Source organism: Heterocephalus glaber, unplaced genomic scaffold (genome assembly GCF_053883595.1).
Source record: "Heterocephalus glaber isolate CG9 unplaced genomic scaffold, H.glaber_assembly_v1.0 deba00001175, whole genome shotgun sequence".
NCBI lineage: Eukaryota > Metazoa > Chordata > Mammalia > Rodentia > Bathyergidae > Heterocephalus > Heterocephalus glaber.
Genome location: NW_028258207.1, coordinates 922,362 through 938,201, shown reverse-complemented (window position 1 = coordinate 938,201; position 15,840 = coordinate 922,362). Strand labels below are relative to the sequence as shown.

Below are 15,840 nucleotides of genomic sequence, written 5' to 3'. Positions count from 1 at the left end.
CAATTACAGGTTTAACTTGCTCTTCTCTCTGCTGGTAATAAGAACACTGATTCAAGGTTACTTAAAAGTCTATTGACAGGGCCAGGGATTTAGCTCAGTGGTTTTACAGCCTGCTGCGCAAGCCCAGGGATTTAGCTCAGTGGTTTTGCAGCCTGCTGCGCAAGCCCAAGGACCCGAGTACAATCCCCGGTATCAAAAAAAAAAAAAAAGTCTATTGACAGCCAAATTTTAAAATGTAACAATCTGAGACCAGAGAGGAGGAGGAGGGAGGAGGAGGGAGGAGGAGGGAGGAGGGAGGAGGGAGGAGGGAGGGAGGAGGGAGGGAGGAGGGGGGAGGGAGGGGGGAGGGAGGGAGGGAGGGAGGGAGGGAGGGAGGGAGGGAGGGAGGGAGGGAGGGAGGAGGGAGGAGGGACACACTTTATAATCCAAGTGGCCATAGCCAAGTTTGTTATAAAAAGTTTATAGTAAGTGGGATGAAAAAAATATATAAAGGAGGCTATAAGAACAAGAGATATGCTTTTCCTATGAGAGGATTTTATATGATAAAAGTTTTGCCTTGCTGAAAAGATAGAGAGCTGATGACAAAACTAGAAAGCTCAACTGTGTTGAGGAAAAGGTTGCAAAAATCCAGTTTTTTTTAAATGTATAGTTGATTGTTGATTTGGTGGAGTCCAAACTGACCCTTCTGAAAACCCCTTGTTGCTCAAAGAAGATCAGTGAGCTGTGGCCCTGGATCTGTCAGTCACTCCTGCCCAAGTCTCAGCTCTCCTCTCCGGTTAACAAGACTGTAACTCTCATTTGTAAAATTAATACTAAACACAGTTTTTCTACACAACCAGGAGAGACACCCAGACTGGTCAATAACAAAAAACAAGACAAAGCTGCCTCCTGCGACAGTTCTAACCTAATTGGTGACACTCATTATTGCTAGCTACATGATGTCTTAAACACATTAAATATATTAAATACTGTTTCCCAGACATACAGGTCTTCAAAGATAAAAACACTTTTTCAGGGCTTATGCTTATATGATTATTATGTATTTGTTATATTATATTTATGTTACAATACTTTAAAATGCCCAAATATTATATGGTCCAAACAATATCACATAAAATTCACTTATCGACAGATACATTCTTCTTAGGTGACACTTTATTAAAAGATGACAAATTTGAGTAAAAGTTTCTTTATATCACTTATTATAATGATGTCATCATGATTTTATGCAATGTGTTATGTTGTCCTTGATCTCAAGTTTTCCCTATAAAACTTTTAACCTTCGCCACCTGCTGCGCAAGCACAAGGACCCGAGTTTGATCCCCGGTACCAAAAAAACAACAACAACAACAACAAAAACCCTTTTAACTTATCTGTTAATATTCTACAAAAATTCAACTAAGACAACCATAGTTGATAAAAAATAACAGTTCCCTGATTCAATCTCTCCATATTGTCACTGATTTGGCCTATATTGTGGAGACCCTACAAGTGATTGAAACTGCCCTTATTCATAATAAAAACGATGAGATGCTCTTTCATATGTTCCCTAGCCTTATAATGGAGAACAATGCCAATTTCTTTACAAACTTTCCTCCAACTCTGACATGTTGAACATGTCACTAAAATCCCTCACAACCCACAAGATAAGCCATTAGAAAAAGCCAATAAGCTCCTCAAAACTGAATTTATAAAACAAGAGAGAATACAGACCATAGATAGACGAAGACTACAATTTCATAAGATTTTGTTTTCTAAAATTGTAATTCAAAAGGTTTCACAGCAATACAAAAAAACAACTCACTTTTCAAGCTAAAAAGATGCTACAAAACACAAGATTCCCTTCACTTCTGAAAACTTGTTTCATACGGGGCCGGGGATTTAGCTCAGTGGCTTCGCTGTCTGCTGCGCAAGCGCAAGGACCCAAGTTCGATCTCCAGTACCCCCCCCAAAAAAAACTTGTTTCATACAAAGATCATGTAAGTGATCTTTTATAACTCTAAAATTACAAAGGTATAAAGGTCCTTATCTGAGTTTGCTGGCATATCCACCTCACGTAAGTGACAGAGTTTGCTGGGCTCATGCAAAAGGGCTCATTCTTACCTCCCTGGTTTTAGATACAGTTACATGAGAGATCCAAAGCCACCACAGACAAAGCTTAGCCGCCGCCTGCTGGCCCCTAAGAGACTGTGGGAGGGGCTACGGCCACCCTGCTATTCCAGTGGTCTGCACCATCACCCACAAACTGTGCTTCCTGACAAAAGAATCTGCGTTATCTATAGTCCCAGTATCGCCAATAGCAGTTATTATATTCCTTGCAGCCCCCACGGCATATAATTTTTAATATCTCTCCATGAAACATTACTCATGCTACTCAGGCCAACATTGATTAAGAAAAACTTCCAGAGGGTTGAGGATTTAGCCCAGTGGTTCTGCTGCCTGCCTTGCAAGCACAAGGACCTGAGTTCAATTCCTGGTACCAAAAAAAAAAAGGAAAAACTTCCAGGAACTCGATGCCCATAAGGCAGCAGTCGGCTGGCTGAACAAGCATTAACAAGCTCTGAAGAACGAAGTCAGTTCAGCTGTGACACTGCTTAGCATCTGTGTGCATCTCATCCTCCCACCTGACCACTCAAAGTCCTCAGAGGAAGTTCAACACCTCCTCCATGGTGCCTTTCAAACCAATCTATACAGAGATATTACTATGCTCCAAGGCCAACCGCAGGCCCAACTTCATAAATTACACATAAAAGCTCACAGTATCACTTTAATTCACCTTAATGATATTGCCTACCGGCTAAACTCCCAAAATTGGTTTTCTGGCCTCAACCTTCACATTGGATTCCTATTACTATTGGAATTATCTGTTTGTTGTTTTTCTTACAGTCCCCGAGGCCTTTCGTATGCTGCTCCGGTGGAGCCTCCATGCCGAGGCCATGATGACCTTCCTGCATCAAGCCCAGTCCCCACCGACACTGCATTCCTGTCTTCCTCCCCGTCCCGGGTTCTGTAAGGCAAAGGGGCAACGTGGGGGCCTGGCCAGGAGTGAACGATTAAACTGTGGGACAAAAGTGCACAGGCTCTGTGAGGAGGGAGGGGTTAAAATAGGGCCAAAAGCACACAGATAGCTGCCCTTCGAGCCAAACGGCTCCCAGGCCGGTGAGAATAATTAAATAAAAGCCAGAGTGCTGTCAGCTGGGCACCCTGAGCAGTGAACGGCCCCTCTGGGCCACTGGCTGATTAAGCAAGTCTCGGCCCTGGGTAAGCTGTTCACCCTCCATGCCGCCTGTGGCCGCTCACTGCGACACACCCGTTTGGGAAAATACAAGCCTTGCTCGAGGCAGGAGAGGACAGCAGGCCCTGCTTCTCAGGGGTCGAAGCACTGGCGCACACCCCTCACGGCTCCTGAATAGCTGCGCAGTGCTTGCTTCTTTCCTGAGGTCCCTGAAGATGGAATTGTGTTCTGCTGCTTTGTGCAACTTGGGGATAGGCAGTAAAACAGACTTTTTTCTGTTATTTAATCCTGAAACATTCAAGAGGGCCTGAAATATTGAATCTTAAATTTATCTATCAAGGAGTGGTTATTTACCAAGGACACCAACAAAACAGTGGCAGTGAAAGCAGCTGTGAGGGGAGGAGAGCCCTTTGTCACATGCAGCCTGCCCACGAGCTCACTGAGACCCCTCGTCCATGAGGACGACTCCAGCACAGCGTGGGCTCAGCCAGCAGTGCCCGCCACATACGCACCACACCCTCACAGCTGGTGTCCAATCAGGAGGGGAAGGAGAGAGCACACAGAGGCCCCGGGGCGGAGGGCGGAGAGTGGGGTGGAAATCCCCTCTGGAGACCAGCCCACGTCAGTAATAAGGGCACTGGCACCCTACCAGGCTCACACGACCCACAGTCTACTTCCTCACCACATGAGGGGCATCAGGACGTGACTGCTGCCCCAGAGACGCAGTGGAGAATGGAGAAGAGCGAGGTACAGGGCCACGAAGCAAAGGTCTCAAGGTCATCCAAGTGGCACGTGGCAGCGCCAGGATTTGAACCCAGCAGCCAGCTCCAGGCCCCTGCTTTAACCGCTATGCAAAACTGTCCACATCCCTAACAAGTCCCTCTCCCGCACAGGACCAAGGCGAGTCAGGTGCTATCCCAGACACCGACACCGTTATTTAACTTTAATCACAGTGTAAAAACTACATTTTTACAAATTTTGAGAGAGTTTGAGTTACTACATAGGGGTGGTCAAACCATGGTCCGTACACTGGCCACCCTATTTTATAAATAAAACTTTATTAAAACAGCGTTGCCCATTCCTTTAAGGACTCTTCATGGCTTGTTTTCATGCAGTGCTGGCAGAACTAAGTAAAAGCAACAAATATCTTATGGGCTCCAAGCCTCCGCTATTTGCTCCTTTACAGGAAGAGTCTGCCAGGCCCTGCTGTCTGACATTCAGATGTTATACTCAAAAGCCAAGCAATCTAAGAGAGCTATTAAGTATGCTTCTTTATTCTTAAACCCCAACAACTTTCATGGTGATTTTCTGCTTGCTTGAATACACACCGATTTAGACAGTTTAATAATAAACCAAGTAAGAATGAGTATTTTGATTTTAGAAGCTCTATAAACCACTGGAGACAAACATAATGTCTTTAAATGCTTCTTTGGAGGTGCTATAGCATTCCAGTGCCGCTCTGTGTCCTGTAAATCTGTTATCCCGACAGCTCTGCTAGTAAAACTGGAATTAAATCCATTATTGAAAGGTCACTGCACAGGGATGTGAAAGCATTGTTTTTAAATGTTAATAATGCTGATGTTTTTAAAATACAAACAAAACATCCTACTTTGTTTTATAATTCTTTCCCTGCATAGTTCTAAAAGTGAGAACATTTAAGAAAAAAAAAAGCCCTGAGTCATCTAGCGTAGCTCCACGCTGGTGAGAACGGGGTAGATCTACGGGTTCCCGCGTCTCTGGCAGCCTCACGGCGCGAGCCCTCAGGGTGGACGCTGCCCACTGCCCACTGCCACCGAGACACCGTGAGCACGGGCAGCGCCATGCTCCACCGGGACAGCGCGAGTGCTGCTGGGTGCGTGCCCCTCCTGTCCTGCGGCACCACGCACAACTTCGATCGCACACAACGCTAGAGCTCTTGGGCCTCGGACCCAGCCTCGCAGCCGCTGCCTTTACAGACACGGAAAAGGACAACAGCACAACAGGCAGAATCGCTGGCTCAGTCGCTCTGGAAAGCTCCTCCCCTGTGGTCCCAACTCGACCCTTTCCACTCCAGGGCCTCAATGCTGCTCTGTCCCTCATCTCTGCTCCATCGAGCGCCCTGAGCAGAGGACACTGCTGGCCACTGCCTCCTGAGGTGCCTGGGCTCCTTCCAGGCGTGCACACCCATCCTGCAAGTGCCACACGTGTGTGCTGCACCAGGCCACGCAGGGACCGCCACGTGGGGGGGAAGGTGACACAGAGCCGCCCTCAGAGCCACCTCTCACTAGCTCGGGGACCGTACAGGGCTGTGACGAAGGACGGACAAGCAGGGGAGTCACCTGCACCACACTCCACTTATACAGGGCAACTCGCAAGTGTCAGTGCAAGAGTCTGTATGCTTGGAATAAGGAATTTAATTGTGTGACATGCAGTAAATATGTAACCCAACAATTTCGCCAGAATTGATCAGCAGCCAAGATCCACAGCAGACGGCTCCAAATACACGCACCGCATGGCTCCACCCGGCCACTCAGGTCCATCCACAGCACAGCCTTCCTCTCCCTTCGCTGTCACCCACGGGCCGGAAGCGGCAGTGCCCTGGGACCGGAAGCTCACCGTTACCCTACAGTACTATGCCTGCTGTAATTATCTTTCCGATTTCCACTTCGCTACAGGTTCGGTGAGAACTGATGTATACATGACTGGGGCCGAGGAGAAACTAGAAGAACAACAACCGGGCATGGTGGTGCACACCAGTCCCAGTCCTCTAGGGGACAAGTTCGAGCCCAGCTTGGGCAACCCATCAACTTAGTGAGAAGGTTCTTACAAAATAGATACGTATATTCATCTACGTATCTCTGTCCGTATCTGTATCTATACCATCGGTGTATCTGTGTGTGTGTATCATGTAGCTCAGTGTGAAGGAGCGAGAGAAGGATGAAGAAAGAGGAGGAGAGGTGTAGGAGGTCAGGGACGAGGAGAAGGAGGGCCGCAGGAGAGCCAGCCAGCCCTGTGCCACTAGGACCTGACCCCCAAGCATCGTGAGCTCTGGGTGTGCCCGCTTCAGACGGCACTGACACAACTCAGCAGCCATCTCGGTCACCTCCCGGACACGCCTCGTGCCTCACTTCTCAGATCCCTACACCCTGTCCTCCAGATTTCTGCCCCATCCCACCTGGGTCATACAACCCCCTGCTTCCATGGTGCCCCGATTCTGTGCCAAAGTTAGAGATGGAAATGAACCCAGGACTTTCAGATTGAGCTACATCTAACCCCTCTCCATCCCCAGGGTCTAAGTCACTAAGTTGCCCAGGCTGGACTTGAACTTATGATCCTCCTGCCTCAGCCTCCCAGAGTGCTGGCATTACAGGCACAGCCCAGCTAACAGGACAGAATTCGGAAGGGATTACTTGGTCCTTCTGTTTACTGGAAGGAGCGTAACAATTTCTGAGAGGCTAAGAAGACCTGTGACAGGGCTGTACTGTCAGAAGCACCACCGCTGGGTGGCTGGGAAATGGAGTTTGGGACGCCTCCAAATTGCCACAGTCCCATCTCTCACCCCTCTCCGGAAAGCCCCACTCAGAGGACACCGCCGTTATCTGACCGACGTGGGGAGAAGGCCAACTGTACACGAAAGATGGCTGAGGACTTTTTAACACCACAGCCGTTTGAGGCTGAGACGCGTTTAGGGAGTGAACGGAGCTCCTGCAGAACTTAAAGACGGAGGAATGCGCAGGCGAGGCTGTCCGTCTCCTGCCACACGCAACCTGGGGGAAAGGTATGTTCCGGGGGCTCCAGCCCGTCAGCTGGCGCCGCGTGGCGGAGACAAGCTGCTGACTGGCAGCCAAGGGGCCGAGGCAGGAAGAGCCACAGCAGAGGCGGCGAGGCCACGCCCCGGGGCCCAGCTCCTCCAGCCCGGGCTCCCAACAGCACTGCCCCTCCCCCCAGCTCACCAGCGGGCGCGGCGGGTGGGAGCTCTTCAGATCTGAGCCTTCTCCAGGCTGTGCAGGCCGGCGCATCCGCCTGGGCGTCCAGGAGGCTGCGCCCATGTGCACAGCTGGGCGGTGACCACGGAAGGCCCAGGAGCCCTCTCCCCTGGATGCCGGTCCTGGTGGCCAGGGCGGCCTCACTGTGGACGCCAGGGCCCCGCACGCGCAAGGCCTGTGGGACGGGGTGGGGCGGGAGGCTGTGGGTTTCAGGAAACCCCTGTCCAGCCACTGGCTGCCCCGGAACTAAAGGGACAGAGACCTCCGCGGCCGATAGTGCAGGGAATACCGACTTCAGTCCACTCAGTAGCCACCGAGTAACCCACAGGTCACAAAACAGGAGCAGCAACCTTGTGGACCATCTGCTTTCTGGTGTGGACACGTTTACATCAGCCAAGATGTCTGCTTTCCAACAAAAAATTAAAAACCACACACCATTCGCCGCCTGCTACGCAAGCACAAACACCTGAGTTCAATCCCCGGTACCAAAAAAAAAAAAGAATCTCATTTTGGGCCGGGGATTTAGCACAGTGGTTCCGTCGCCTGCCTCGCAAGCGCAAGGACCAGAGTTCGATCCCTGGTACCAAAAAAAAAAACCCCAAAAAAACCACACACCAGAACAAAAACAGGGCAACATGGGCCACACACAGAAAAAAGCAGTGAACGGGAACTGTGTCTGAAGGCCTGACTAGAAGTACAGGTAACCATGTACAAACCTTTGAGCGGAAGAATAAAAATCATGTCTTACCAAACAGAGACTATCAACAAAGAAAAACTTATAAAAGAAAACCAGGGGCTAGGGATTTAGCTCAGCAGTTTCGCCACCTGCTGCGCAAGCGCAAGGACCCGAGTTCAATCCCCAGTACCAAAAAAAAAAAAGAAAGAAAGAAAAGAAAACCAAATGCAAATTCCCAATAATGGGGGTGAAACATTCATGACTAGGGCGCAACAGCAGATGTGAAAAGAGTCAGCTAATATGAAGAAGATAAGCCAGCTCACCACTGACCACGCCAAATACCACTGGATGCCAATAAATTAGATAACACAGACGACATTTCCAGAAAAACTGTCAAGACTCAGAAGAAATTAGATGGAATAAGAGACTGGCTTTACAGCGCCTCACAGAGGATGAGAACGGAGCAGGCAGGTATGGTGCAAGAAGAAAACAGCCCACGGGGCTTTTGTGCGACTCTCACCACTTCCAACTGCTGGGCACCTGGAAAGCCAGAAGCACCATCCAAGACTACTCAGCCTGAGACGGTACAAATTGGGTACAAGGTGCACCACACAGAAGTCAAAATCTCTCAAACGCATTTGTTTTGCAAGCCTAGGAGACAGAGTGGCAGAAAATATCTCATTTCAGATAACAAGTAAAAGTAACAAAACACCTAGAAGAAACGCAAAGACTAACAAACTACTACAAAACACTGCTGAAGAACACAAAACTGTCTCGAACAAGGTGGGAAACGTAACACACACTTCCCTTCAAAGCCCTCGCGTGCAGCCTCCTGTGTCTCGGTGGAAGTGCAACCTGGCACGTCACTTGGAATAATGTGTCAACACCTACAAAATGACAATGCACACAACCTGTGAGCTGGTAACTCCAGTCGCAGGAACCTGCCCTGCAGCTGGCCCTGCTCGTAAGAAAAAGGGAGTCTGCACAGGGCTATTCCCTGCAGAAGGGTCTGTGACAGCACAGACTGGAGGAGGCTGGCCGCTGGCGCACTCCTGTCAAATAAATCATGCTGTGTCCACAAAGAGAATGGTATGCTGCTGTGTAAAGAATAAATGTTTCTATGTACCAAAGTTCCACAATGGCTGGAGATTTATTATTGAAAGCACATCTTTTTCTTAGGGTAGGAAAACATATTATCAGTAGTAAAGTATCATCTTCCCATAGAATAGAACTCTAAATTCCTGTGGGCAAATATTAGAACAGTGACTTGATAATTTTATTTAATGACACAGCTCGTTTGGGTCCTATTCTTGTGAACAGTTCTAGCAACATTTTTTATTAATAAAAAAATGAACATGCATGTGGTTTTAAAAAACTAACAGAAATGTGCGTAGGACGTAAAGTAAAGCCGTTCCCCACCATGCCGTCTGACTTCCGAGCTGTGTTTGGTCACATCTGTTTTTATTTTTATTACCAGCAATAATTCTACACCTCTATTTTTTGTTTTATCACCTTTAAGCAGTGTCGAGTGACCCTGTGCCATGAGAGATAATGAATTAATTCAGGGAAATTATTGTCTGACCCCGCTTTCCATTTCTATTATTTATAGATCTTTATCACGAATTTTGACTCACCAAGTTTAAACAGCATTTCTTGACTCCCTGCTCTGTATGAGGAGGAAACCTGCAGATGGGCGAACTCCCAGAACCAGGGGGTGGCAAGTAGCACTCACCTTGCTCGTAGAGCAGCTTCATATTCGAGTCCTTGCAGGCGACCAGGTTGCTGAGCAAGGCGATCACACTCTGCATGGTGTTACCCAGAATGTTCTCCCGATGCCCCTGCAAGAGACCATAGTTCTGTGAGGACCGCATGCATGCGGAAATGCAGCTGCATCTCCACCAGGACAGGTCAGCAGGGGAGCGCTGCTGCCTGGACTGCAGCGAGGCCCAGCCCCAGCTCCAGTCGGGGAGCAACCCCGGGCTGAGCCAGCCACAGAGGCAGGCAGGTCCCGCCCAGTGGCTGAGGGGCAGCCACACAGCCTCTCGGCGCTCAGGAGTGCAGGTAGAGGGACACAGGAGACAACACACCAAGTCTGAAGCCGCCAAGGCAAACTGCTCCAAGGAAGACGAGCTGCTGCCGCTCTACACCCCCAGCCCTGCTCCTGGCCTCCACCCTGGCACTCGCATGACGGGGGTACAACTCGCAGTGCTGTGCTTCCGCACAGGGAGCTACACAGGGCACTGAAGAGTGCATGTTGCATTCCTCTGCATTCGCTGTCACACACCAGAGAAAAACTGAGACCCAAAAATGGAGGCTAAGTAAAACAAGTGAAGCTTCAGGCTCTATTTCTTGGAAATCTTAAAGAATCATAAAAGTCACTTGCTTTTCTTTTCTCCCCATCTGATTTACTAAAACAGACTATAGGTGAAATGATAAAATTTCATATAATTCCGAAGTGCAGTCTGAGGTGCAGGAGTAGGCTAGCACAGAATGTTCCAGTGTAAAGCGTTCATGCCAGGCCTGTGAAGAGCAAGCACTGAGAGATCCAGCCTGGCCTGCAGGGCCTGCCAGTCCTGTGACCTCGGGACTCCGCCTGGCTCCCACCTGAGAAGGACCAGCAGGCCCTCCAGCCTGTCCCTGGGAGTCTCCTCTCTCCCAGCACACAGAAAGGTGCAGTTTGCTTTGCTTCTTTACAGTGCCCACGGGGCAGTTCATATGAACAGAAATTTTACTTCACTGTGTTTCTGAAATAATTTCAGCTTCAGAGTAGAGCTGTGAAGATGGTGCAGCATTTCATGCCCCTTCCCTCCGCTCTCCCAACCTAAGCCAAGGTGAACACCACCCTAACCGCAGTGCGGTCATCCAGACCAACACAGAACAGCCCCAGTGACCTGCTCACCGGCTCGCTCAAGATCTGCGTTCCCCACTCACGCCTCGTCCTGCTCTGGCGCCTGGTCCAGGTCACCAGCTACATTAGGACGATCATTTCTGCAGTGGATATTCATAGATGCCCACTGTTCCGGGTACTTGGCTTACACCAATGAAAAAACAGAAAAGAACAAAACACTGGATCCTGCCCACACCTTGTTTACCTTGTAGCAGAGAGAAGAGAACATCCACTAAACACCGAAACCAATCCCAGCATCGTCAGAAGGCGATGGGAGCTTGGAAGCAGAACAGGAAGAGGACAGGAAAGGCTGCAGGGTCAGCAGCGCCATGTGCCGCAGACAGACGCTGCAAGGCCTGGCATGAACCTGCACTCCTCTGCCAGCCTCACGAGGTCTGCTGGCCAGTGTCGGGTTGTGGCACTCGTGGTCTTAAGAGCCAGCAGCCAGCGGGCGACCCTGTCTGGCCGCACACCCATCTCACTGCACCAGTGTGCACTGCTCCCCTAACGTCTGTTCCAGCACATCCGGCAGAGCCTCCCACAGAAGCAAAGGCACAGGATCTGTGTTGCCAGTAGATCTTTGATTTTTCAATCTGCTTGGATACCTATGCCTTGATCCACTTTGGAGATGCCCGTTCTCCTCAAATCACCTACAGCGCCCAGCTTAATAACTTCTCGGTGGAGCTGTGCACAGACAGCCTCTCCCACAGCCCTGACCCCACATGGCCCTGCAGTGTCCCCTCATCCACCCGCCCACCCGTCAGACCCGCCACGGCTTTGTCCACGCCCCTGGATCTTTCAGGAACGCATCCCTGGCTCAGGACCCGTCTCCACCTTGTGCTTCACGCCAGTCACTGCAGATGTGCAGGCCCCCACTGCTCTCCAGGCAGACAGAGGGTGCCTCTCCCTGCCCACCTGTGACGAGAAAGGACCACGAGCCTTGCTTCACTGTCCTGCCTTTCCCTGCGTCCCTGTGACCTTCCGGACAGCACAGTTTCCAACAGCTGGACTCGAGTACTTGAGAACAGGAAGCAAAGAGGCCAGGAGCCCTGCCGCAGGGTGACACAGTTGCCGATTGGTGCTGCAGGGACCCTGAGTCGCCCTCCCACCCACTGAGGCCGTCACCTCAAACCCTGTGGGTGTCACCAGCTGGTCTCTGCCTGACTCAAAAGGGTCTGCTTTCCAATACTGACACCTAAAAGGGCCTAACTCCAAAAACCTGCTCAAGGGCACTTCCGCAGTGGCCGACCCCAGCCCAGGAAATGACTGTGGAAGCGGTAAATGGCTCCCACAGCTGGATGAAGAGTGCCGAATAAGCACCAAGATGACACGACACGGCACTCGTGATGAAGCAGCTAACGATGCATAGGGAATGCGTCCCGATGAAGAAAGTAAAGCCGATCAATCTTACTTTATCCTGTTCAGCAAAATGAATCATCATCCTTCAAAAGGCCCCCATCAACAAACACGGGTCGGTCTTGCTGGGACGAATCCACTTGTAGCACGCGGTGTTGGCTGACTGCGCCTGTTCTACGACACCCTAGCAGCGTCTGCTCTCTCACGAGCCAGGGCTTAGCTCAGCCCGTCCGCAAGGGGCCAGCGCCACTTGTTGAGACTGACGTCTCCTGTGTCAGAGAGTGACCACGGGTGGCATGGAGGGTGACAGACTGCCGGAGACAAGACAGGTTCAGTCACCAAGAGTGCCCAGCCATTAGGGAGACTCAGAGAGAAAGCCACCACGCGACACGCTCTGGCTGTCCTTTAGAATATCCACTTAAGGGGCCAGGGATTTTGCTCAGTGGTTTTGCCACCTGCTGCGCAAGTCCAAGGACCTGAGTTCGATCCCCGGTACCAAAAAAAAAAAAAAAGAATATCCGCTTAAGAGAAAAATGCAGGAGAAAAGCAGTCTGGCCCGGAGCAGTCTCAGGGGTGGGCAGTTTTCCTGGGGAAAGGGGAAGGACGCGGCCAGACACAACACGCTTCGCTGACGTAAACTTCGTGCTGTTTAACCACTCGCTTCTCCCAGCCCTCGAGCGCTGCCCCACAGTTTAACCCTCCCCTCCGCACACAGCCTGTGAACCGTCTGCCTCGCAGGGCAATGATCTGTGTGCTTTTGGCTCAATTTTAACCCCTCCCTCCTCACAGGGCCTGTGCGCTTTTGTCCCGAGGTTTAATCGTTCACTCCAGGCCAGGCCCCCAGTTCCCTTCAGTAGAAAAGCGAGTCTCCAACATACTGAGACCCCAGGCTCAGATCCAGCCAACCAGCTCTGGCTCCGGCTCCCAAGGAAGGGCACTGTGGTTGTCGTGCACCCTCCCAAGCGCTCTCCTCGGGGCATCTGTGCAGAACGAGGGAAGCTGAGACGTCCGCAGCCACACCGGCAGCGCTCCTGTCTGTGCCGGAATTGTTAAAACACTGCTTTCCGTGTTCTTTAGTCTTCAGACTATTCCTAGATCTCGTCATACAGCATCGTGCAGGATACAGTGAGGGCTTTGTGGAAAACAGGTAACTTTATGCTCGGCTCCTCATAAGGAAATACGCTCCTAAGTAACACAGGTGAGGCGACCTTGGGACAGAGCGGCTGTCCCTGCCTCCCAGAGGACATGGTTCTCCAGCGGAGGAGAGAGCTGCTGCCCTGGGCGGATCACCATTCCCTGGAGGGGGAGGCAGGCGAGGAGCAGATGAGGTGTAGACTACATGGGAATGAATAGGCTTCTGTTAACACATCATCAAAGGAGCCACTTCCTGTCTCTCCACAACTCGAATAAGGTTTGTTCTTGTTCACAACCAGACTGCGTAGGGGGTAAGTCGTCACAGAGACACATCCTGCTTCCTTCTGAGTGGGTGGGGTGGTGGGCAGAGGGTGCCGGTGACCCGGGCCGCGTGCCCCTTCCTTCAGCCCACTGTGAAGGGCACCGAGCTGCAGGCCGGGACGACTCTGGCCAGAGACTGCAGCTCTGGGACGGCGCCTTTCCCTCCCTCCAAATGGGATGCGAGGCCAGCGCCAGTGAGAGAAGGCTGGGTGAGACCCGGCCTCGGGCGCTGCCTCCTTTCCCGCTTCCTTCAGCCTCTGCGGTTAATGGCTCCAGGAGTCCACACCGCGCAAGCGGAGGACTGACCTACGAGGGGACCTCGGGTCGGGGCAGGGCCAGGGCCAGGCCTGGGCAGCGTCTCACCGGGACACGGAGCTTCCTGTGTGCCGAGGCCTGCCCAGCCCGGCACCTCCTCCCGCTGTCCTCAGAAGCACGGAAGGGGCCGAAGCTCTCCTCACAGGCAAAGACCCAGGTCGCGAGGACAAGCACACCTCGCCACACTCGGCAGGGCACAGGGGCCAAGGCCACACTAACCCGGACTCACACGGAGCCGCCCCACAGCCCTAGAAACAGGACACAATGGGGGACCAGCAGCCCCTGGGCACCCAGGTAATCCGGGGAATTGAAGGGGTCGGGCCAAGAGGGAGGGCTCCAGGTGTGCAGGCTTGGCGCTGCTGTGGTGACACCTGTGCCACACTGAGCCCCACCTCCCACCACCTCGGGATCCAGTCTCAAGGGCCCGCCCCGGTCCACTGTGCCGTGAGACACAGAACCTAGGAGGCCGGGACGGCACAGGCAAGAGGCGCACAAAAGCAGACACGCACACCAGAGTCACTGCTGCCAGCCACGCTTTTCAGACGGCGTCAGTACTGGCTGCGTGGGCAGAAGGAGGCCGAGCTCACCCATGCGGGTGCCGGGGACACCCTCGAAGGCCACGCCACACACCCCACGGCGAGATGTCTGAACTCACCCACTGCCCATCACTACTCACAGCTGACCTGTGTGCCTGCCACCGAGGTGTGGGGGGGGACACTTAATAAACACGACACAAGCACACTAATAAAATGCAGCATTTCCCACAGAGAGAATCAGAATCCAAGGAGCAGAATTCTAGAGTTGGGCAACAGAGATGAAACGACTTCGTTAAAATGTACAGCTTCAAAGATGAAGTCAGGGAGCGCTGGACGCTGAAGAAGCGGCGTCCCCACCCTGACTGCTGCAGGGCTTATGGAGAACAGCCTGGGACCCCAAGGGCACCGCAAGGACACGCGTGAGTGACCGGCCTTTCCCAGTGGCTTCCACACAGACAGGCCTTAAGCCCTGTCCTCAAATCTGAAGATGCAGATGACTGGAAGATGCTGTTGACTCCCTATAAATGTCTCTCAATGCAGCCCTGTTCACAAGCACCAACAAACAACCCAAGCGTCTGCTGTGGATAAGCAGATAAAGAAAACGTGCGTCAAAGATACAGCTAATGAGTATTATCCAGTCGCTAAAAAGGAAGAGACTGTCAGTTTGTCAGCGTGGACAGACCTGGGTGACATCATGCTGGGGGGACGTGCTAAGCCTGACACAGAAAGAAAAATATTTCTATGTGCAAGCTCTCTTCAGAAAACAAGAGGACAAATGTACCGAAATAGAAAATAAGAGTGGTTATCGTGGGTGGTGGTGAAAATCAGGAGAGGGAGGTTGAAGGATGTGAAATAGCACTCGAGGAAGAGGACTGGCCAGTACCTCATGTCAGCAGGCAGGACACAGCCAGTAAGGGAAGGAGGGGCTTCTGTCCAAGTAGGCTGGGGTCTTTTATTCCGCTGTGGTTTTGGTGCTGCCAAACTCTTCTGGTCTCGCCTGCACCTGTCCTCTGCTGCTCGCTGTCCCCACAAGCTGGTGCCAGTGTCCAGCCCAGCCTCACTACACCCCCTCTAAAGCAGCAGGGACTCTCCCTCCCCGGGCTTAGCTCCAGGTCTGTGGGGCCCACGGTCACTGTCCCACTGTCCGCCTGGTGTCCAGGGCCCTGGTGGGATGTACAGCCCTGAAGAGGTGAGGCCACAAGAGCCATGGGGTGGCAGAAGCAAGGATGCTGTTGCTGACACTTGATCCCAGGGCAGCAGTGACTGAGCGAGACTGAGCCCCAGGCTGAGCCCGAGGTGAGAGGTGAGAGGTGCCAGGAGGAGAGCAAGTGAGGGCCCACCCCAGCCCACTGTGCCAGGTGTGCACAGGCCACACACATTGGTGTGGCAGGGCCGGCCAGCTTTTCTCCCTCCGC

The 15,840-nt window shown here is 51.9% G+C and overlaps 1 protein-coding gene across 9 annotated transcripts in view; it reads right to left on the bottom strand.

The window, feature by feature from the left end:
• The window catches only part of Ulk4 (unc-51 like kinase 4), a 379,759-nt gene that overhangs the window by 161,610 nt on the left and 202,309 nt on the right, over window positions 1–15,840 (bottom strand). For all 9 annotated transcript variants that reach the window (XR_015451092.1, XR_015451093.1, XM_004835115.3 and 6 more), the window contains one exon: window positions 9,609–9,714. Coding sequence is in view for 7 of the 9 variants with exons in the window: in XM_004835115.3 (XP_004835172.1) it covers window positions 9,609–9,714 (106 nt within the window). In the remaining 2 variants the exon portion in view is untranslated. The remainder of the gene's footprint in view (window positions 1–9,608; window positions 9,715–15,840) is intronic.